The 24,878-nt window shown below is 35.3% G+C and overlaps 3 protein-coding genes across 3 annotated transcripts; all 3 read left to right on the forward strand.

Moving 5' to 3' along the window:
* Window positions 1–478: 478 nt before the first annotated feature.
* On the forward strand, window positions 479–6,788 carry LOC124353441 (gastrula zinc finger protein XlCGF57.1-like). Its single transcript, XM_046803279.1, has 5 exons — window positions 479–566; window positions 2,516–2,824; window positions 3,061–3,276; window positions 3,525–3,740; window positions 4,871–6,788. Exons 1-5 carry the CDS (start codon window positions 479–481, stop codon window positions 5,068–5,070), a joined length of 1,029 nt encoding a protein of 342 aa, XP_046659235.1. The 3' UTR covers window positions 5,071–6,788.
* Window positions 5,202–10,184, forward strand: LOC124353442 (zinc finger protein 814-like). Its single transcript, XM_046803280.1, has 4 exons — window positions 5,202–5,215; window positions 7,520–7,530; window positions 8,274–8,477; window positions 9,970–10,184. The coding sequence occupies exons 1-4, from the start codon at window positions 5,202–5,204 to the stop codon at window positions 10,182–10,184; spliced, it is 444 nt and encodes a 147-aa protein (XP_046659236.1).
* LOC124356116 lies at window positions 6,907–21,152 on the forward strand. Its single transcript, XM_046807270.1, has 4 exons — window positions 6,907–10,228; window positions 11,677–11,883; window positions 13,038–13,191; window positions 20,106–21,152. The coding sequence occupies exons 1-4, from the start codon at window positions 10,192–10,194 to the stop codon at window positions 20,119–20,121; spliced, it is 414 nt and encodes a 137-aa protein (XP_046663226.1). The 5' UTR covers window positions 6,907–10,191; the 3' UTR covers window positions 20,122–21,152.
* Window positions 21,153–24,878: the final 3,726 nt, after the last annotated feature.

Raw genomic sequence — 24,878 nt, forward strand, 5'->3', positions numbered from 1 at the left:
TCCTGATCCGATATGAACACATTGCACGTTGAGTCTTGCTAGGTTTACAAGAACAAGCTGACATTGACCAGACACGAGAGGTACGAGTGCGGTGACAAGAGACCCTTCGCCTGTCCGCTGTGTACCTACAGCGCCAAGCAGAAGTTCTAGTTGAAGTTGCACATTAGAAAGAAGCACGAGGTGTTCTGCTATCCTGATCCGATATGAACACATTGCACGTTGAGTCTTGCTAGGTTTACAAGAACAAGCTGACATTGACCAGACACGAGAGGTACGAGTGCGGTGACAAGAGACCCTTCGCCTGTCCGCTGTGTACCTACAGCGCCAAGCAGAAGTTCAAGTTGAAGTTGCACATTAGAAAGAAGCACGTGGTGTTCTGCTATCCTGATCCGATATGAACACATTGCACGTTGAGTCTGATCACAGTAGGACTCGTTGATCTTCGAGTACTCATGCAGCTCTTGGAATTTTGCCTCTGATGCTGAAAGAGCTGAGCAAGGCTTTGAAAAAGAAAGTTTCTTCGATGTTGGCGAAGGAAGTTTCAAGAAGAAAAATATGCTATGTATGTACGTTATGTACGTGTTCACGAAATCCCGTACCTTATTCAGATACAAATGTGAAGATTCTGCATCGTTCCAGAATTCAACACGGTTGAGAAAAACACATCATTGAAATAGGAAGAGATGAAAGACCTAAACAAAATGGAGATATTTATGAAGGTTTGCCGACTTTATGAAACTGTTCAGGAATCAATCCGCGGATATTGTACTTTTTGTACAGTAATTATTTTATAGACATTTTTATTCATACAATCATTTTTCGAGCCAGTTTTTGAAGTTTTTGTTGTAAACATATCACTTGATAATTAATAGGTTTGAACTCTTTCAACGCAATTTCAGATTATAAATATTTCTATCTATCTACTTAAACACGAATATTGTCCAACTATTTACATTGTAGTACGTGAACTACAACTAATGTAGTTTTCATTACAACGCACAACGATGAAATCTGATCGTGGTCTCATTATTCTTTCAAATACTCCACCGTCGTGATTATTAAACGACGAAATACAGTACCCGGTATGTATTATTAAAATAAAAAGTAGATTGAAACACCGATTTTTCCTCTTAATATGAAAGTAATTAAAAATGGCGAAGCAATGCAAAGAATTTGTTAGCAAACCAATGAAAACATCTGTATGTTGCTTCAAGGTTTAAATAACGATGGCTGTATTAATTGTGTTACGCTATTTAGGCTGTATTCTTCCATATGGATTAATTTACTCTATCAGCTTTCTTTATATACTTTGTAGCATTGTAAACATTAATAAGTGAAAATAAATAAAAACACGGTCTCAAATTGTAACTTTACGTTATCTTTATTACCAATATCTTCCACAGCTTGCTATAAGAAAATGAAAATACATGTTACCGAGCTGAGCTAAGTCACTCGGTGGTAGTATTAGGGCTGGCCTTCATTGATGTAGTGATACGGTTGTTGTGTGATGCAAATTGTTTTTGTCTTTATTGGCTATCGTGATAATGAATTGAAATAGATGAATCATTGTAGTTTTATGTATACACTGAAAATCGGCATGAGAAAATTACTGGAAAATATAATTAGATAACATTAAACATACTGTATTAGTGTATTAGTGTTATATATGCTACAATTAAATCAGTCAAAACTGATTTTACCCACGCTATGGGCAAAATGAATTTTGTCTAGTCAATATCAGTTTTGACTATACTCTATAGTGAAAACTAGTTGCAGTAATAATAATAATAATGATATAATATAAACGTTTTTCTACTAAATAAATAATTATAAGGTAAATTTAGTTTGGACAAAGTATGTACGTAACTTATGTCAACGATCATTTTGAAAAATGTTTTTGGCCATACATTTGTTAGGAAAAACTAGTTTTTGCTATAGAACTTGGTTTAAAACTGTATTAGCCATGGCGTGTGATTAAAATCACTTTTGAATGGTCAATAGCAGTTATGATTGTAACATTTATATTACAATATATTGAAAAGCGGCATGACAAAATTGCTATACAATTTAATTAGATTAAAATATAATTAGAGATATAGTAGAGATTTTAATCTAATTTAAAAATAAGATTTTAGTTTAAGGCATGAATATCTTTAACCGTTGTCTTAAGGGTAATAATGCGGCTATCCAACCGAGAGTCACGGGTTCGATTTTTGGAAATGGCAACAAACATTAGTTTGAATTGGTTTGCCTTAAATACGTTTAATATGATGACCTTATGAGTGGGCTACATGCATTTTTAAAAACCAATACAATGTAATTTTAAAAGAGGTAGGTACTGTAATTGATTAGGATTTATTTTTAACACAAGACATTTAGTTCAAGAAGTTATTCCCCCCCCCCCCCGAAATTGGTGGTTCGGAAGTCACCTTTCCGGAAGCCGGTGGTTTCCAGGTTAAGTGTTAGAGAGGGCTTCTTAGTCCTAACTTCGCCTGGTAAAATAAGACACCTTTAGTTTACTTTACTTTTATTCCAAGATTTGGTTACATCAACACAACAGTGTTATGTACACACACGGTAACTTGCACTAACATTAAAACTCTTGCAGATGCCAATGTGCTGGTGTACGAGACAGGGCTGGTGAAGTACAAGTGCCCTTCTTGTGACAAGTCTTATCTGCACAAAGGGAACCTCAACAAGCACATCAAGTACGAGTGCGGGGAGCGCAGACCCTTCCACTGCACCGTCTGCAGTTACAGCGCTAAACAGAAGGGCAACCTCAAACGGCACATGAAGAAACATAAGAATTCAGTCATCTCTTCGTGTAAGTGTTGGAAGTAAATAATTTCTCGTTGATGTATCCAGTACGTGTACTGTAGGGCGTACCATCACGGTCGATCATCGGTCTGTGTCATGTATGTAAATTGTTAAGTTTAGCTTCAGTTCACCATCTTAGTCCTAACTTCGCCTGGTAAAATAAGACAACTTTACTTTACTTTTATTCCAAGATTCGGTTACATGAACACACGTTGACTTCCACTAACATTAAAACTCTTACAGATGCCAATGTGCTGGTGGAAGAGACAGGGCTGGAGAAGTACAAGTGCCCTTCTTGTGACAAGTCGTATCTGCACAAAGGTAACCTCAACAAGCACATCAAGTACGAGTGTGGTGAGCGCAGACCATTCCGCTGCACCGTCTGCAGTTACAGCGCTAAACAGAAGGGCAACCTCAAAGAGCACATGAAGAAACATAAGAATTCAGTCATCTCTTCGTGTAAGTGTTGGAAGTAAATAATTTCTCGTTGATGTATCCAGTACGTGTTCTGTAGGGCGTACCATCACGGTCGATCATCGGTCTGTGTCATATGGTTTGTATCATATGTAAATTGTTAAGTTTAGCTTCAGTTCACCATCTTAGTCCTAACTTCGCCTGGTAAAATAAGACAACTTTACTTTACTTTTATTCCAAGATTCGGTTACATGAACACACGTTGACTTCCACTAACATTAAAACTCTTACAGATGCCAAGGTACTGGTGGACGAGACAGGGCTGGAGAAGTACAAGTGCCCTTCTTGTGACAAGTCGTATCTGCACAAAGGCAACCTCAACAAGCACATCAAGTACGAGTGCGGGGAGCGCAGACCCTTCCACTGCACCGTCTGCAGTTACAGCGCTAAACAGAAGGGCAACCTCAAACTGCACATGAAGAAACATAAGAATTCAGTCATCTCTTCGTGTAAGTGTTGGAAGTAAATATTAAGTTCACCTTCTTAGTTCGGTGTAGAATCTGATGTCACACACATGACGCGTGGACGCTGCACTAAGAAGAAAATGAACTGGGGATAAACTTCACATTCAAGTTGTTATCGTCGTCCTGAGATATAGCAATGAGTAAGAGCTTCGTTTTAGAAAAAGCAATATTATTTTAGGAAAATGTTTACAACATTAAGTACGAATTAAATGTTTTAATTATTCGAGTTTCACTCTTGCGGTATCAGGCGGTTATTGTGTATCCTGACTATTTCGAGAATTATAGTTTTCGACTACTTATTATTCTTCCTTTTATTCATACTAGTAAACTCCCTTTTAATCTGTACTCTTTTATTTATGATCTTTAAAATATTAGTTTGTACATGTAAATACACATTTTCTTAAATATTAAACTATACGCCGAAATTAAAGTAAACTAAATAAGTTCATATCTGTTTCAGTGGAATAACTATAAATAACGAGATTTGTTTTACCGTCCTTATGTTGAATATTTTTTATTGGGTCCAGTTTCCAAGCGAGTTTCATAACCTGTACAACACTATAATTTAAATTGCATTAGTCTATTAATTCAAACTTAACTGACCAACTAATTCCATAGAATAACTTAATCATATGTGGTGGTACCATATAGAGCAATGCAAACTGACTAATGCCAATGTTTTATATACATCGATCTCTGTATTTATTTTCTTCCTGTTTGACATGGCTTTGCTTTTATTTGCCGAATACAGTGCACTAAATTTGTTAACTAAATTGTTTATTCCGCGCTTTTCTCATTCCCAATATAACATTACGCATGGTCATGTCGTAATCAGTTTTATTATTACTCAAAATGTGGTTTCCTGGACGCTAAATTACTACTAAATTTAAAGTAAAGTTCTTTCATCTTCGAGATCTAATTTGCAGGACTACTTTATTTAGAATGTTAGATTAGATAGATGAAACATCCATATAGATGAGTAGGAAACTCATGACACTCTTCACAGCATGACAGTTTTGTCGTTGGATTCGTATTTTAGTAATGAATGTCCAATGTATAATTAACTACTATTCAACTACTCCACAAAGTTTGAAGGAGTCCTGTTTCTTCCACAGCGTCAATCCTGATCCAGAGCGAGCACGGCGATGTCCTGGAGTGTCTCATGTGCAAGAAGACTTTCAACACGAAGCTAGAGCTGTGCACTCATCCCTGCAGCGCGAAGAAGAAGAACAACTACTGTTGTCCCTTCTGTCCCTACTCAGCCCGCATCAAGTACATGGTCAGCCATCACATCATGAAAAAACACACGGTCTGAACCTGTCATCGAACGACCCGACAGTGTTAGTTAGAGAACGCGAGTGTTATTATTGTTATGACAGTAGTTTTAGTACAACCTTGCATGCCCTAATATTTAGTGATATTTTTAAGTTTTCTAGAAAACTCACGATGTCTGCCTTCGGGTATTAACGCAATACAGAATACAATCTGTATCACCTTAGTTAATCCAAGAACGTGTTTGGTGTTTTTTACAGTAATTTTCAATGACTAAAATTTAAAATATCGGAAGTAGTGCACACGGTTGTATAAAATAAACAATCGAGCGTTATAAATTTTGGAGCAACAGTAACTACACAAAAGTTACAAATTCATTACGCTATTTGGTATCAGTTTTAAAAGCTCAAACCTAATTTTTAGGACGTGAGTTAGATGCATTCTACGCAACAAATTTTAGATTACTGGTTCTAGTTTCATTAGTTTTATTAAGTATTTGGAATTATAAATTAAGACATTTATTTTTATTGCAATTGAATGATCTCACTACAGCTACTATTTCATATACAAAAGCAACATCAGAAGAAATTCGTAACATGAATTCTAAATGTAATATCCGTACTGTGTATAGCTCATCTAAAAATAAGAAGTTACTTATCGAAATTGAAACAAAAACAATCATCAAGAAACCAAGAATGTAATTAATAAAATTTGACAGTGGATGGAAATAAACTTATATTGGTAGTGTACTTTTAATTATGTCAAGACCTGTTGGAATGAGAATAAAATAACACATTTATAATTTAAAAAAGAAAACATTGAAAATGTAAACATTGTGTGAACATTTAATAACAAAAAAATCATCATATCAATTTTTAATCATCGAGTGTAGTTTTCAAACATTATTCATGGACAACAAGAAACAAAATTGAAAGTTAAAACAAATTATTTTTCACGTTCCGTAAATTTCCTAATGTTATAAATTAAAAATTGTAAACCATATTTTTCACGTGATACTTTTATAATTTATTAGTTTATTATTTTTAGATTTTATATGCATGTGTTCTGATTATATTAACTGATGATGCCTTAACCGGCGAAAGCAATTTTCAAAAACATGTTGTGGAAGTATTAAAAATGCGTTCTGTATTAAAATGTTATTAGTGGACAAAGTCACTATTTGTATGAAGATAAATTGTAATACCGAATACCGCAGAATGATTTAAACTTACCCGGAAGTTTTGGTACGTAGCTTTAAGCATTTAAATATATAATGTTATTTATTACATTTTTTGTTTTCATTGTTAGGCAGCCTGCATGTAGCCTATTATGGTTTGGACTTATAGTTCCCAAGATGTACTTTAATTTATTACTTTTAAGTCAAATATGGGAACAAGTTCAGGTGCGAGAATTTAAAAAAAAAACGTAAAAACATCTTTAACACGTATTAAAGCTTGAAGAATATGTAACTAACACATATGATGTAACTAACACACGCGTGGCAACTCCGCTTAGTTATAAGTTAGTTATACTTGTCTGCTATCTTTATAATTTAAGTTTAGTGCCATGTATAATAGCTGTTTTGTAGTGTAGTACTTTAAAAACCATTAAATAAAAATCACATAATAAATAATATTGAATTATATTTACTCTTAAGCTAGTGATTAAACTATATTGATTCATTTCTGACTAATATTATAACTAATGCTTCCAGGTTTTGGTATTTTATAACCCTAAATAAAGTGTGGCGTTTAGTACTAAGTCTGTTTGTCTGATTATTTACAAAGTACAACCCGACATTGATTATTCACCTGTCATTATAGTATCGTTGTGTTAATGTATTAATAAGTGAGGCGGGCAAGAGTGGGTAGGTGATGAAGGAAAGGTGTTGAAGAAACAAGAGTAAAGGAGATTAGAAGCATCGTAGAACGGTGTAGTTGATGAAGGAGCATGAGTACAGAATAATTATGGAGTATGAGTGTGAATTATTTACACATGCTATTAATTGTTTCAAATAGATTCTAAAGACTGGTTAGGTGTTAAAAACTCATGAACACCAACACAAGGAGACACAAACACTAAAAGAAAGTATAAACAGATTTTAGGAAAGGATTAAATAAATGCATCACTAGCTGGTATATTTACGCTTGAAAACAATATTTTTTTTATTTTGATTGTTTAAATTACTTGTACTAATGTATTGCAAGTTTAACTTTCAGGTTAAATTCATATTCCAATAACCTTCATGAACCAAGGTCCGTAGTATAGCCACCTTACGCTGTAGTCTTGTGATTCACAGCTGGTGCAATTCAGTTTTTTGTAGTGGGAGAGACCAGTGCGGGGAGGAAGTTAGGAAATTCATCCCCTTCCATGAAGACTGCATATGGTATACCCTCTCATGATTGTTATATCAAATCATTACAAGTATAATGAATGTAAGCTGTAATAATAATTATTTTAGAACTGCAGTATAACATTGCTATGATTTGCAGGTGGTGTGCCGGTAAATCTTGAGATTAATTTCAATTGTGATTGATGTCATGGATTTACCCACTTGTGCCACTAGTAGTAGACTGCATAGATTGTACTTTTTTGCACTTATGTTATATAATAATTTTGTTTATTTTTCCACCAGTATATCACAAAAACTGTTATTAGTGGACCCCGCTGACAAGTTCTAACTTAGCGGGGCCAAATGCATGTATGATTGGTGAATAAATGGATATTAACTTCCTTTGTTCGCCAGGTTACAGTTTGTACCAGCCAGATATTACGAGTTGTGACAATTAAGATAGAGAGGGAGACTTGATACTTACGTCCTCTCTGACAATAAGAGCAGACGACATGCCTGTTTGGTGCTATTTGTAACAACTTTATTATCCACTAATTTAACTTAATACCCATTTTGACGTTTGCAAAAATCTTTATTAATTCAATTGAGTTACGATATAATTGACTACGTGTCCATTTCATGAGGCACCCTTAATATTTTATTGTTCCTTGGTCACTAATTATTATCCATTGATATCTTCCGCTAATTTAATCTATCATTTAACAAATTGTCTCTAGAATAAACGTAATTGTTTATTCTCAAATTGTGTGCAATGATGTGAAACCTAATGGCTTTACATTCTTTCAATTATAATAAAGGAAAACTTTTCATAACTGCCTCGTAACTGTTTTACTACATTTAATGTATAATTTATTGTTGACATGTATTAATGAATGTATTTACTATCGTTCCAGATTACATAGTAGTGAAGGACGGTGAAGGGCTGAAGTACCAGTGTCCTACTTGTGATAAGACTTATATGTACAAGTACAACCTCCTGAAGCATCGTAGGTTTGAGTGCGGTGATCAGAGACCCTTCAGCTGTTCTTTGTGCCCTTACAGTTCCAAGCAGAAGGGCCACGTCAAACGACACATGTTCAACATACATCGAGATGTCTGTAATACCAGGGAACAAACGACATGTTGAGGACACAACAACTATTACTAAATACAAACCGTAAATATCACTCTTATAACTTATTATTTCTTTATGGTCAAAATGTGGAATGCCGAATACAATGGATATACTTAGCTCAGTTCCACCAACGAATGGTCATATTTCAGGTATGATTACCTGTTTCTTGGAATCGCACACGTATCCCGTCCCTTTTCCTTTTTTGTGTTTCTCGCAGTTTTCTTCACTCAATACATTTCCCTTTTTTGCCCTTCTTCGAGTAATAAATTTCTTGCTAGTTTATAGGTCGGCAGATTCCATACGGTCCTCGGCCTGACGATGCGCAGTAGCCTACTGCTCATGTGGAGTGGAGGGGGAAGTCGCGAGCTCAGTCTGTGAGACGGCTCCCACCTCCTTGCCAGCCGTGGTTCCCCTCTCGCGTAACTTGGAAACCACATGGAATCTCTCGGCCTGTAAACTTCTGACATTTTCTGTTTTTCAATTTGCAATACCATAATAATTTTGTATAACTCTAAGTATATGACAAATTGTAATCATGTATTGTCTTGTACATGTTACCAACTGATAATTTATTATTGATTAGTTTTTAAGCGTTATATTTGCTAGTTTTCATAATTGAAACATTCAGATAACTTTGTAGAGTTTATTTTGTAATAACAAAAAATAACTTGAACGCTGTACCTGGAAGTTTATTTATAAACATTAGTGTTATAACATGAAATGTTACACTATCTATTCTATAGTTTAGTATTTTATTTTAAGTAAAGCAACTTTTATGTTTGGAACTTATTATACTATATATTATTTGAACATCAGATTTATTTTCAGGCAATAAACAATTTGTAACTTTTACAGATTGATTTACAACAGTTTTTTGTGTATTAAGATTTCTTTTACTTGTGTTCAATAAATTAATTTATATGGAGGATTTGTTGTAGATATCTTGTGATTATATCTCTGATATTAAATTTTATAGAGAATTGTGAATCTTTTTTGAATGTATTCCCATCTCACCATAAAACGCACACTTTAGGTGATAAATTACCCAAACCACTGAATAATATCGCTTAGTAACACAGATACTAATCCATCGTTAAGAAACTATTTAAATAGGTAAATTAAATTTTTTTTTAACTCCAGTACTGTAGTAATATGAATTTTTGGTAGGTACTAGAAAAAAGTTGAAATATATACACGTAATTTAAAATTCTAAAAAATGACTATTGAATTTATGAAAAGATAATAGAACAACTACTGTCTGCCTAAAAATGACGAAGATTTGTGTATTCCTAAGTTAAAAGGTCAAGGAGTTTAGAGGTACAATAAAACAAAAAAGAGATAATATAAAGCGTACAAATATTTTGAAAATCCATTTAACCAATCCCTTCCAATTCCATCAAAGAAATTTCCAATTCTCTGAACAGTTGTTCAGAGGTTATAAATAAACCGTTTCTTGATTGATGTGCTTTCTGTAGGGTACAAAGTGGTCCAGAGGGAGAGCGGAGTGGAGAAGTTTCAGTGTTCCTTCTGCGAGAAGGTTTACGCCCACAAGTGTTCTTTGTTCAAGCACCAGAGATACGAGTGTGGCGACCAGAGACCCTTCAGCTGTACCCTGTGTTCCTATAAGGGTAAACAGAAGTCCACCCTTAAACTGCACATGTTCAACAAACACAAGAAAGAGTTTAAATGATAATAATATGTTGCAATACGAATTGAACATAATTGCATTAACAGGTATGATTGTACATGTCTTTTTATCATGGTCCATTGTCATACTCATAAAATATTTCAGTGTGCATTTTGTTATTTTAACTCTGTTTTATTAAGGTCATGAGTAACCTCAAAATTATGTTTATTTATGTTTTTGGATTATTGAATTCTTATTTTATTTCTGTATATTTGATTATCTTTGTTATTAGAAATAAATTCCATAATGGAGTATTTAGTTAATTTCTGTTTATTTTAATTATTATACTGATTACTGATACTTTTATAGCGTTAATTAATATAATTATGAGTTTGTTATAGCTGTTATGGTGAGAGTGATCTTTGTATTAAGAATCCGTTATGGTTGTTGTCCTTTTTTCAGTTTATTTTAAAACGCTAAGTGGGCATTCAAATACGAGTAGCTTAGGTCTTTACAAGAAATACAGTTTTAATATTTACTTAGATGGTCATCTCTTTGTAAATTCTAAATCTCCTTATCTATTATTTCTAGTATTATAGGTAGTTATCAGAATTTCAATTATGAAATTTCACAATAAAGTTACTGATATACTATGAGAAAAAGGTATTTTATATGTTTCCTACGTACTATTAATATTAAAGATGTGATTACAAGATTAATATTTTATAATTTGAATAAATAAATATATTTTCTTGATTTTGTGTGTCATTAATATTTTATAATTTGAATAAATAAATATATATTTTCTTGATTTTGTGTGATTTAGAGTATTTCTTTATCTTAGCGTGTGCAAGGATTTGATCTTAACGTTTTAAAATATCCTGTGACACAATGTGACATTTCTGAATCTCTCATTTAATCGAAACTACCTGAATTATAATAAACACAACGTGATAGGACCGTTACGTTAATACACTAAGTCGAGTTGTAACTACTCGTACGTTACAACCTTTCCCCAAGTTCACTTGTCAACAGTATTGTTTAACTGACATATAGTGGACACTATTTCTCCTCTTATTCTTCACTTAATTAGTAAATAAAATTAAATATTTTGAGAGATTATTAGGCTAATTATTTAAGTAGTTATTATATTCGCCCACTCCCTGTGATGAGGCTTGCTCACAGTGTCACCTTCTGTGTGACAAAATGTCGTCCTGTAGTGTAACACGTGGAAGAACACACTGAAGAATTTCAATCACTGTCAACTTTTATTCGTCCTTTTATAAATGGGTAATTAATAATTACTAATAAGATTAATAATTTAATTAATCCGAAGCACCTGATTCGTCTCTAACGTATTGTCACTTCAGTCTTAAAAGTCTTACAATCGTTATTTCACCTTACAGACATTTCTTGTTTTGTAGTTAGCCTTTGACGCCATCAAATATTTATATAAAAAAGAGTATTTTATTCCATTTGGTAATTATGAATTTATGGTTTGCACACGACAAAGTTTTTCCTAGATATAAATGCTAACTTTTAACTGTCTTTGCAGATTTCACCATCATCACAGACCACGATGGATGCTTGGCTTACCAATGTATCTCCTGTAGCGAAACTTTCTACTACAAAAACAGTTTCCTGAGTCACAAGACTTTCAACTGTATGGGGGATCGCACCTCCTTCTTCGCGAACCTGTCACTGAAACGGAGACCTACAAGACCCAGAAAGAACCGAGAGGCAGCACGTAAGCGCAAACAAGGTATGGCATATTTGTTTAATTCAAGAATTTCTCATATCATTTACATTAATAATTATTTTTATATGATATTGCATGAATATTTTTAATATAAATGAACGCCCGATTGAAATGTGCTAGAGCTGATAAATATGAAAATATACAAATGAACCAATGAAAACCAGTCATTTTAAATGAACGTGTAGCATACTCATATTAACATGCTCTTTTATGTTTTGTTTTGTATGAATACAAACCCAATAATATCTATAATATAAAAATGAAACTGTTCGTGTGTAACAGCATCACTCACAAACGGCTGGACGGATTCGCCTAATTTTTTTTTTAATTTGTTCGTCTTGATCTGTAGAAGGTTATAGGATACTTTTTATCCCTTTCCCGATTCAGGATTCCGCCCCACTGGTTACAGAAATACCCGTAAGAAATGCATTGCAGCAAACATATGTTATTAAGTGAAAGAGTCTTTTCAAATTTTTAATCAGCTGTTCTTTGTAAACATATATAATGCGACAAAAAATATATTTATATATAATTTAATTACTACACTTATAGTTTTTAAAGCATAGTAATATATATAAATGAATGTTTGTGGGTTTCTCCTTTATAGACTCAGAAACTATTGGACCGATCACTATGAAAATTTGTATTTATTTGTATTTTTCTATGTAGAAGGTTTATATGCAATGCCCATTGATGTAACTCACCACCAGGCTGTACTGCAAGATATAAAAGTTATCAAAGCGCCTGCACATTATAAACTGCAATTACGACACAGTTACGTATATTAAATAGCCAAACACTATTTGAAGGCAAAGAAATATACGGGCAAAGCTTAAGAGACGCGTGCGAAGCGCGGGAAACAGCTAGTTCTAATATATAATCTTAAAAACACGTTAAAATATAAGAACAATGTTTTCTAAAACTATTTCATAACTCGTACAGTTAATATTGAGTTTGTTTAAATCCGCAAAACAGGAAGCTACTTCAGTTTTATCATTTATAATATAACGTTTTGGTAACAAATATGGACAATTTTTTCAAATGCTGCAGGGATTATGAACTCTTGCTATGTACGTTAATTGGAAGCTCATTGTTTGTACCTTACATCTTAATGAAAAGAAAATAAAAGAAAATTTGAGATATCTGTATTTTCCCAGCCGTTCCAGTTGACATTCCAGTACTGGCAAGGTTCCAGTGTCTCCAGTGCACACGAGTGTACACACACCTGAGATCACTCAAGGTCCATCAGCGCAAGAGAAGACACCGAGGAGTCATTAACTTGGATCAGAACTTAGTTCAAAGTTCCAGTTTGTAATTATCGTATATGTTAAAAAAATGTGAACATTCTTTTCCCCTTACCCAATAGCGTAGTGTAGTGGGCACAGTGTTATCGCGAGATAACCGAATCAAGCAACGTAGAACGTGGCTGCTGCTGGGATGGGTGACCGCTGAGCGATCCTGTCCTTGCCAGCAGCCCGCCTGCCCGGACGTTGGCGGTGGTTCGGAAATCACCTTTAAGCCGTTGGTCCCCAGGTTAAGTGTTAGAGAGGACTTACTTTACTTTATTGTTTTACTTGTATCCGTCACTATCAAGTACAGATGAGTATCAGGAAATATTGTAAACACGTACCTTAAATAAATCGTATTACAAAATATGCGACAAGGCCTACCAAATTATAAGCTGTCTAAAAAGTGGATCTTGCTGTAATTTTAAATCTAGCCAAAACTCTTGTCTTTTTCCAGAAAAATAACTTTTTTGCACAAGAAGCATTGAAATTATATTAGACCCAAACCACCATATTTAAAGCTAATCCATAATATTGTGAGTGCCATACTTTTACATTTATATTAGCTCTATTTAAATATTTAAATTTACGTGTTTTATATGTTTGCAGTGTGATTAAAAGTATGGATACACTCTGATTAGTTTTTGATGGATAAAGATGAAGAGATGGAACTCGGGACACCTTTCTATGAAATAGAAGTGAACTTTTTAGTGTCTGTTACAACATTGACCATTTCCCCAAAATGGGATTTTGGTGGGGGAGGAGGGGGCGGCTCTAAAGTTTTAAATGTAAAATCCCATAAAGTGACACCTCATTTGAAAGGTATTGATAAAAGGAAAACAGTGAAAACTAGAGCTTTCTATCTCAACCAATGGTACACCTATTTGGGGGAAATGGTTCGCTTTTGTTTCCTAGAGGGATGTCCTGAGTTTCATTTGTCTATCTTTGTCCATTTATGTCTTGTCCATTTATCTTTGTCCATTGAGCAGGATCCATCCATCCGTTTAACTTTATTAACTTCAGTGAGCTGCCATTTTGTACTGGGTTGAGGTAGAAAACTCTAGTTTCCACTGTTCTTCTTTATCAGTACCTTTCAAATGAGTTGATAAGGAGAGCGCATGATAAACATGCCACAGTTGAGAGGTATCAGTTGTTTGTTGCTCCTGGCTGGGCAGGTGTACCTTTAAAGTGGTCGTGCTTGCTTATTAATTGACAGATTTCGTTTAAACAAGTACAGTTAGAATTGTAACAAAATTGTTCAAATAGTTGTTGTCTAGTAAACTTTTTTAATATACTGGAATTTTTGTTATTTGACTAAGTTTTTTTCAAAAGATACCATTTCGCTAATTAAAAAGAAAATAACACAATTATTTTTTTAATTTTCCTCTTATCTATTCAAACCTATGTGCCAAATTTGCTTTCTGTAGCTTAACTAGTTTGGGAGATAAAATGGCGGCTAGTAGCTAAACGAGACATTTCTCGACCTACATGTATATGATATTTTTGGTTTAAAATATGAATACTATCGTCCACAGAAGTTTGGCAAAGTTCCACAAAGACGATGCTCATCTTTTGCCAAAAAATAGCAGTCTCAATTGTGTCTACATGTGATCATGCAACTATTTGCGGACTATTTTTAAATGGTACAAGTTCCTTTTAGCACATAACGAAGCAAACTTCATAAATAGAAGGTCAAAAAAAAATTAACGGTTTCATATTTTTCATGTGCCTTATCTATTTCTTGCACATGATATGATTTATTGGTCAATGACTTAACTTATGATCATTTACAAGTTCAATTTTATAACGTAACATGTAATGTTACACTCATGTCCTTTTAACACTTTAAATTGCTTTACGATTATTACTTAACAAACCACTTAAATATATATATATTTATTTATTTATTTATGATACATATATGATTTATTACATATATATATATATATATATATATATATATATATATATATATATATATATATATATATATACTATACTTAAGCCCTTGTTAACGTTGTTGATTTTACAAATTTTATTATTTTTATTGTTGTAGATTTTATAATGTTTCATGTATTGTTTGGAATGTTATGTATATGAATATTATGTTATGTTATGTAATGTGATGTAAATGTTGTACATGTTATATAAAATAGGGTTTATAGTAATGCAAGGACCTTCTATTAAACCTACTGTTTACGAAACTCTGAAATAATGTAACACGAGTGTGCTAGCCATCGAATTGCTTATTGTATCGTTATATTTAGCATAGTGTGACTTGTAATAAAACATAAATAACAGTTGTGTTTGAATGTATTGCTTCCGTCACAATTGTACCGTGTTGTCCTGTTCCCAGTCCTAATACTGAATGAGAACATTTCCATCTTATAACTTATAAACAAACACTCTAATAATAATTACGTTTTATCTGTGGGAGGCCTTTCGTCGTGAATGATAACATCATTAGAACCATACAACTGAAAACGAAATGCCTCTCAAAAATTAAATTTAATTACTATTAGACTGTTTTTTCCAGATTAATTAATTACATACAATAAGAAAGAAGTTAATTTGTTAAAAATGTAAAATAATCGACACTTTTTATATAAACAGTTAACTATACGCATTCCATTTTAAGTGCTTTCATTTAATAAAGCATTAACTGTTTGACTGGAGTTGAAGTAATATGTAAATATGAGATGTGAGTCCTTGCAACTGGAACTATGTCGGCACAAGGCTAACTGGAACACTGGAACAGTCACGACAACCTTTACAACGGTACTGGAACAACGGTACTGGAGCGATGAAATAACTGGGACACTATGTGTTACATGGAGAATAAAGAGGTTGAACTTATTATTCCCACCTATCATCTCCTTCCTCTGATCCCCTGCTATCCCGGGACACATTATGTGTCTGTATTAATATTAATGAATAATATGTATGTATTAATAATACTCCTCTATATTCATGTTATTTTCGTAATAATTATCCTTATATGTTTTTATTATAAATAATTCAGGACTCACCTTTAACTATACATATAATTTTACTGTTTTGTGAGAAAGGTTCAAAAATATAAATTACGTTTGTTTTCCTTCAGGGGAACAACAGTTCCTGGAATTCTCAGATTCCCTGCTTAAGATCGCCCAGAAGAAGAGCTTCCCGTGCCCGGCTTGTGGGAAGAGCTATAAACACAAGAACAGTCTGAACAAACATCAGCGGTACGAGTGCGGTGACTTGCGACCGTTCTGCTGCAACCTCTGCCCCTTCACGTCCAAACACAAAGTTAGCCTTCGCCTGCACATGTTGAGAATACACCAGCAGCACACTGACGTCGCTCAGGAGTGAACAAACACCAGCGGTACGAGTGCGTACCTTGCGACCGTTCTGCTGCAACCTCTGTCCCTTCACGTCCAAACACAAAGTTAGCCTTCGCCTGCACATGTTGAGAATACACCAGCAGCACACTGACGTCGCTCAGAAGTGAACAAACACCAGCGGTACGAGTGCGGTGACTTGCGACCGTTCTGCTGCAACCTCTGCCCCTTCACGTCCAAACACAAAGTTAGCCTTCGCCTGCACATGTTGAGAATACACCAGCAGCACACTGACGTCGCTCAGGAGTGAACAAACACCAGCGGTACGAGTGCGTACCTTGCGACCGTTCTGCTGCAACCTCTGTCCCCTCACGTCCAAACACAAAGTTAGCCTTCGCCTGCACATGTTGAGAATACACCAGCAGCACACTGACGTCGCTCAGAAGTGAACAAACACCAGCGGTACGAGTGCGTACCTTGCGACCGTTCTGCTGCAACCTCTGCCCCTTCACGTCCAAACACAAAGTTAGCCTTCGCCTGCACATGTTGAGAATACACCAGCAGCACACTGACGTCGCTCAGAAGTGAACAAACACCAGCGGTACGAGTGCGTACCTTGCGACCGTTCTGCTGCAACCTCTGCCCCTTCACGTCCAAACACAAAGTTAGCCTTCGCCTGCACATGTTGAGAATACACCAGCAGCACACTGACGTCGCTCAGAAGTGAACAAACACCAGCGGTACGAGTGCGGTACCTTGCGACCGTTCTGCTGCAACCTCTGCCCCTTCACGTCCAAACACAAAGTTAGCCTTCGCCTGCACATGTTGAGAATATGCACCAGCAGCACACTCACGTCGCTCAGAAGTGAACAAACATCAGCGGTACCTTGCGACCGTTCTGCTGCAACCTCTGCCCCTTCACGTCCAAACACAAAGTTAGCCTTCGCCTGCACATGTTGAGAATACACCAGCAGCACACTGACGTCGCTCAGGAGTGAACAAACACCAGCGGTACGAGTGCGTACCTTGCGACCGTTCTGCTGCAACCTCTGCCCCTTCACGTCCAAACACAAAGTTAGCCTTCGCCTGCACATGTTGAGAATACACCAGCAGCACACTCACGTCGCTCAGAAGTGAACAAACACCAGCGGTACGAGTGCGGTGACTTGCGACCGTTCTGCTGCAACCTCTGCCCCTTCACGTCCAAACACAAAGTTAGCCTTCGCCTGCACATGTTGAGAATACACCAGCAGCACACTGACGTCGCTCAGGAGTGAACAAACACCAGCGGTACGAGTGCGTACCTTGCGACCGTTCTGCTGCAACCTCTGCCCCTTCACGTCCAAACACAAAGTTAGCCTTCGCCTGCACATGTTGAGAATACACCAGCAGCACACTGACGTCGCTCAGAAGTGAACAAACACCAGCGGTACGAGTGCGGTACCTTGCGACCGTTCTGCTGCAACCTCTGCCCCTTCACGTCCAAACACAAAGTTAGCCTTCGCCTGCACATGTTGAGAATACACCAGCAGCACACTGACGTCGCTCAGGAGTGAACAAACACCAGCGGTACGAGTGCGTACCTTGCGACCGTTCTGCTGCAACCTCTGTCCCCTCACGTCCAAACACAAAGTTAGCCTTCGCCTGCACATGTTGAGAATGCACCAGCAGCACACTGACGTCGCGTAGGACTGAACCCATGGTTATTAGAACCTCCAATCCCATCTGAGTGATACATTGAAGTAGACATTTCATAATGTTATACACAGATGCTGGTTGGTTGTGTGTATCCTGTATCGTCGGAGAAGACTTTATTGAATTGATCATTTAAGATTCATTTGGTCAGTTATTTTATTTTTACTATACACCTTCTCTACTGTGTATTTTCCATAACAATAAATCAATCAGCAACCAGTTAAGAGAACAATGTTCGATGATCTAAGAGGAAACCAAGTTGAAATGTCCACACCCCTTAGTTTGGAGATGTTAACATTAATAGTTATGTTTTAAAATTAAAAATAAAAACTTATTATTTTGAAAATATAAGATCTCAAAGTCACTTATTGTTATTCTGAATTGTCTTTTCATTAACTGTGCTTTAAAATACGGGTAATCTTATCTAATATGTGAGCGCGTAACGGAGCTAATAATAACTTTCTACTCGATAATACTCTGATAGTGCTAATCAGCAGTTTATATTGTCAAAGGATTTCTGGCGATAGTTATATTAAACGTAATGCACAGTGATGGAAGTATTTCTTTTCCTTGTTTTCCTAATATATTAAGTCTTATAATATATAATCCGTGTTTATGACGCTTTATTGGTAATTACTTCTACCAGATTTTCTGTCTCGAGGTATTCGCTTTTCGAATATAAATTTTGAATGTACGCTTCTTCTAATACAGATGACTAGAAATCATTTTAAAGCTAAAATAATTGTTGTGAAATCGAGTCTATGAATTGCAAATGGTGTTGAATTATTCATTAATGTATTTCAAAGCTTGGAAACAAAATAGTATTTAAGGATATGTAGATTACTTGCCAATTAATAAACAAAATAATTTACTTGTTAAAAATAAAGGAGTTTATTAATAAAAATAACAAAATAAACTAAAATTTCTCAGTTTAGACATTTTATAATCAAGATAACGAAAATCAATGAATTAAAATAGTATCTCTCTCACACACTTCTTGTGGTTTCTAATATAAATGTCTGCTTTCCTCAACTTATAGAGCAGTACTTTAATAAACATTTGGCTTCAGTGTATATTGATTATCTTTTAATACTTCTTTCTGAATGTTATCTATATTCTATCTGATTTGATTGAAAGTATCTATGGACAGAACAACAAGTTACCAGAATTTTACGCGATATAAAGCACATTTTATAAAAAGGCAACGTAAAACATTTTGAATTAGTTTACATGAAATACTGGGACATATACAAATATTCAAAAGTGAGTCGCAAAATACAAATCAATAATGTTTTTCATTATTTACTTACTCCGTGAAGTCCAGCACAATCAAGTAGGGAGTAATAAGCGCAGGTTTACACACCGAGCAAGTCTTAGCCGGAAAACAAACAACAAGAACCTCGAACAACTGACCTCTCGAACCCCTGCCCTCGCCACGGTCGCGAACAACTGACAGTAATTTAATTTACGGTAATTCCTTTTGAGAGTCTGATTTCCGAGAGCAATCACAGTGAAACACAAAACAAAACTACGCCCCACAATAACATTAACTTTACAAACGGTACAAGTAAATAAAAATTGTGTAACAAAAAGTTTCAGATGTTAAGTTACCTTTTTACTGAGTATTTAAATATATTTTTTATAAGACTAATTTTATAAATGGTAAAGTATCCTTCATTTTAAAATTGTATTTCAATACAATAGCTATTATAGGCTATCAAGCACTTAGTCTTTCTTAATAAGTATTAAATTATTATGTTTTGGAATAAAAACATAATGTAATAGGCTACTTTGTAAAAGCTGTAACTGATTAATATTAAGAAGAGGGCCACTATCGTATTATTGTTATTTCTATCATCCTTACAGAATGTATAACTGTATCTATAGAACAGTCCTTATAAGAACGACCACTTGTGTGTTGCAGGGTTCTCGATAGTTGAGGACGAGTCAGGTACGAAGCGGTACCGGTGCGACTCCTGCTGTCGTTCTTACACCCACAAACGTTCTCTGACCAAGCACAAGCGCTACGAGTGTATAACTGTATCTATAGAACAGTCCTTATAAGAACGACCACTTGTGTGTTGCAGGGTTCTCGATAGTTGAGGACGAGTCAGGTACGAAGCGGTACCGGTGCGACTCCTGCTGTCGTTCTTACACCCACAAACGTTCTCTGACCAAGCACAAGCGCTACGAGTGTATAACTGTATCTATAGAACAGTCCTTATAAGAACGACCACTTGTGTGTTGCAGGGTTCTCGATAGTTGAGGACGAGTCAGGTACGAAGCGGTACCGGTGCGACTCCTGCTGTCGTTCTTACACCCACAAACGTTCTCTGACCAAGCACAAGCGCTACGAATGCGGTGATCTCCGTCCTTTCTCCTGTAATGTCTGCAGCTACACGTGCAAACAGAGGGCGCACCTGAAGATACATGTTACCAAGAGGCATTACAGACTCTAGAGTTGGCGTTGTGGATGCTGACTATGATTTTGTTGTTTAAGAGAGTGATCTTTCTTCGTTTGGGTTAATTTTGATGACAATTTCAAAGTCAACCATTTAAAATTGAAGAGCGTTTCACTAAAAATAGGACATAGCCAACTGTAGGAATTTTAGCCAGTTTTATAGCAAGGCTAAAAAACTCATAAGGCCTGGAAAATTCAATATAAATTAAGAACATTTATTCTTTAACCTGGAAAACCAAGGTTCTTCTCAAATATATTTGAAATACATGCCACAAGAAAACATACTCTTATTATCAGCGGTTTTTCATTAGACTGAAAGTTTTAAAAAGTACTATTTGTAATGTTTTCAAAAAATGTTGGATAGTATGTGATACTATTTTGTCTTCAGAGGAAATGTCTGAAAGAATTATTGTCAAAATAAAAATAAAAATAACCCAACCGAAAATTGTTTTCACCAACTTAATGTTAAATGAAGAACAAAAATAAATCAAGCAAACAAAAGTAACCTTACTTTCATCTTTCTTCTTCTAGTTTGTAACCATTTGGATGAATGTGTTGCATTTGAACATTATTTATAATAAAAACGTGTAATTTTACAAACTTGTACTGTAGGTTAGATTTATTTCAAATGAAATCAAATCTTTTTTACTGCGAGTCAGTCTTCTAATTGGACGGTCTCCCAGTCGAATGCCAAAAACTCACCTGCATTATAGAATGCTTGTGACACCAAGAGGCGTTTAGGCGAGTCTTTAACGCCTTAGGCGTTGGGGCATCTTTAATTGAATTGGGCAGTATGTTGAGGAAATGAACCTGCGAAGGCAGGCATTCATAAACCACCGTTCTGTGTCTCCCAGTTCAGTAGTTAGCTCTGCCACGTGTCTCATACATGTGTATGTCTCGACCTCTGGTTAAGGCACATTTACTCATACAAAACAAAGTTGTTTCCAAAATGTAGAGGCACGGCAGAATCAACAGCTGCAATTTCTTGAAAGCTTCCCTGCACGACTCTCTAAATTTGATTTTGGCGTTTATTCGAATTGCTTTTTTTTAAGTCTGAATGCTCTTTGAAACTGTGTGTTTGCGCAAGCTCCCCAAAGGACCACACTGTAAGCCAGATGGGGGTAAATCAGTCCATAATACGCCGTAATCAGTACCTGACTATGGCAGTATTTGGCTAAAGATCTCAGAACAAAAATTCCAGCGCAGACTTTGGCGCAAACTTAGTCAATATGCTCATTCCAAGTCAGCCCTCGATCAAGGTGCATTCCTAGGAATTTTGAAGAGCTGACTTCTTCCAGTGTGGAGTCATCTAACAAAATGGCAGACCCACACTGGTTGCCTGCAGTGCGCAAGGCAAAATTCAAAACGTTGGTTTTTGAAGAGTTTGTTGTAAGATTGAGGCTGTGAAAGTATTGGACACAGATGTTGATGCCAACAAAAGCCTGTTGTTCCAACTTGATGTTCCATTGAAAAAGAGAGTCGTATCATCGGCAAACTGCACTAATTTTCCATGCAGAAGCGATGATTTTAGATCATTGACGTAAAGCAGGAAAAGCACAGGACTGAGGATGGATCCCTGAGGGACTCCGTAACTCAGTTCTATTTTTTCGGACGACTTACTAGATATCTGAACAACCTGGGATCTGTAAGTTAGAAACGAGCTAAGCCATTTCAGATGCACGCCTCGAATACCGTGAGACTCAAGTTTGTCAAGCAGTGTACCGTGGTCAACGCAGTCGAATGCTTTGGACAGGTCTAAGAACACACCCATTGTGTGGTTACGATATTCAATCCCCTCTACAATCATACATCATTTATTGGTAATTAATTTTCAAAATATATAGCTATAGATTTATTAGATTCAAAGTTGGACCATTGTATCAAATCATCAAAGGAAAACAGCTATGCTCGTACCTTTATATGGACAAGGAACCGATAGATGGGGTATATTCTCGTTACTTTCTATTTCTGAAAACACTAAGGAATTTGAAACTATTTAAAGTACAGACTATGGCTTTTTACATAATATTTTTATTGGCAGTTATGGTTATAATTATTATGACCTCAGGGAAAGGATTGCTGGTATATTTAATATTATATTTTAATGTGTTTAATAGCAATTATTTTATTATTTTTATAACTTATTAATGACTTGATTAATTATTGACTTATTAATACCTTGAAAATGCCAGTTATGATGATACTTGTTGTGGCGTATAAAATGGCAACAATGAAGATGTATTATACAAGTCGCTTTCACATCAATTTACTATGTTTATTTTAACATATGAGCTTTTTATTTTGCTCAGTATTTTAAATTTTATAATAATTTGTATTTATTGTTACACATTGTTAAAGCAGTCGTGTTGATTTTTTGTTTATATTTAAATTATTGCTTTCTATTTTGTTTTTCTATAGAATATATTTTGTAAATCTGATCCTAAACGAAAAATAACACTTACTGACTACCACATTTTAAAAGTTTTAGTTGTATATGCGTAGGCGTAAATAATAATACTAGAATTATATAGAGTGCTCTATTGTGACCAAATTATTTATTTGTTTTTTAATAAAATCCTACGCATAACAATGTTTTGTTCACTTATTGATAGTCTGCAACCTTACTCGCCAAATCGTTGCAATTATTTAAACCTTTCACCTCTTGTAATCATGCTTCAAAATATTTCATGAAAGCGCATGAAATTTAGTATATTCCTTTCCTTGCTTCTAAAACCGATAGGGAGTGGCAAAAAACCTATATATATATATATATATATATATATATATATATATATATATATATATATATTAGTAACTTTTTAATTGACACGGCGTATATAATGATACTGTATGTGTCAAATGGGCAATCGAGAGTGATTCGAACACAATATGAATTTCTTCAAACACTAAAGGTACACTCAGCGCCATCATACAGTCTAACTTGATGTCATGTACTGAATACAGCGCGACACTAGCGAATTCTGGTGCCTGGTGCTAGTATTAACCTCGGTGAGACGTCTAGCTTTGGATTGTATTTGGTTCTTTCTTTCGCTCAATTTAATTACAACACAACCCCGATTATGTTTTAATTCCATTTTGAATTTTAAGAGCCGGCTGCACTTGCGGTAATCTTGCTTTAAACCCCATAAGAATAATGTTAAACTTGTGCAAGCCACTACCTCACTTATTATTATTGTAGAATTGTGGTTGTAGAAATATAACTAGTACGTATTCCAACCCTTTTAGTTTCCTCGGTATTTTGTATTGTTTATTCTGAAAAACGTCTCAAACGTTCTTGTACTTTATTATTTAAACCCAAAAACTGTACAAAATTTACACGAAAAACTAAAATGCAGTATTCAACAATGCGTATTAATAATACCTTTAAAATGAGACAACCCACAACGCTACAATAAAAACTAAGGCAGTAAAAGTACATGATGTTTAACATTACTCTTATGAGGGAACTCGCGCTTTTACTTTTACGCGGCTCTTAAGAGTGAAAAATAAAGAAATCTTTACAAACAAATTACATGTGACGATCTAATATACATGGTTGTGATGATACATCAGTTTCTCTCACAGCACTCCGCTGGCTAGTTGCTAGCCGTTAGCAAAACACTAATTTGATAGTCCTTAAACCTTTTGTGTCGTGATATGTATTATTATACTGACCGTCCAACAGTCTGTGTGGTGGACCTTGATAAAAAGTTCCTAGGAGACGTGGTACATATATCTTAGTCCAAGGAACATCTGTATTGATTTTGGGATGAAATGGTCCTACAGAGTTGAAACGTGGTACATAGGTTTCTCTTAGTCCAAGGAACAACTGTATTGATTTTGGGATGAAATAGTCCTACAGAGTTGAGACGTGGTACTTAGGTTTCTCTTAGTCCAAGGAACAACTGTATTGATTTTGGGATGAAATGGTCCTACAGAGTTGAGATGTGGTACATAGGTTTCTGTCAGTCCCAGGAACAACTGTATTGATTTTGGGATGAAACGGTCATAGAGAGTTGAGACGTGGTACATAGGTTTCTCTTAGTCCAAGGAACACCTGTATTGATTTTGGGATGAACAGGTCATAGAGAGTTGAGACGTGGTACATAGGTTTCTCTTAGTCCAAGGAAAAACTGTATTGATTTTGGGATGAAAAGGTCATAGAGAGTTGAGACGTGGTACATAGGTTTCTCTTAGTCCAAGCAACAACTGTATTGATTTTGGGATGAACAGGTC

Source organism: Homalodisca vitripennis, chromosome 2, assembly GCF_021130785.1.
Source record: "Homalodisca vitripennis isolate AUS2020 chromosome 2, UT_GWSS_2.1, whole genome shotgun sequence".
Taxonomy (NCBI): domain Eukaryota; kingdom Metazoa; phylum Arthropoda; class Insecta; order Hemiptera; family Cicadellidae; genus Homalodisca; species Homalodisca vitripennis.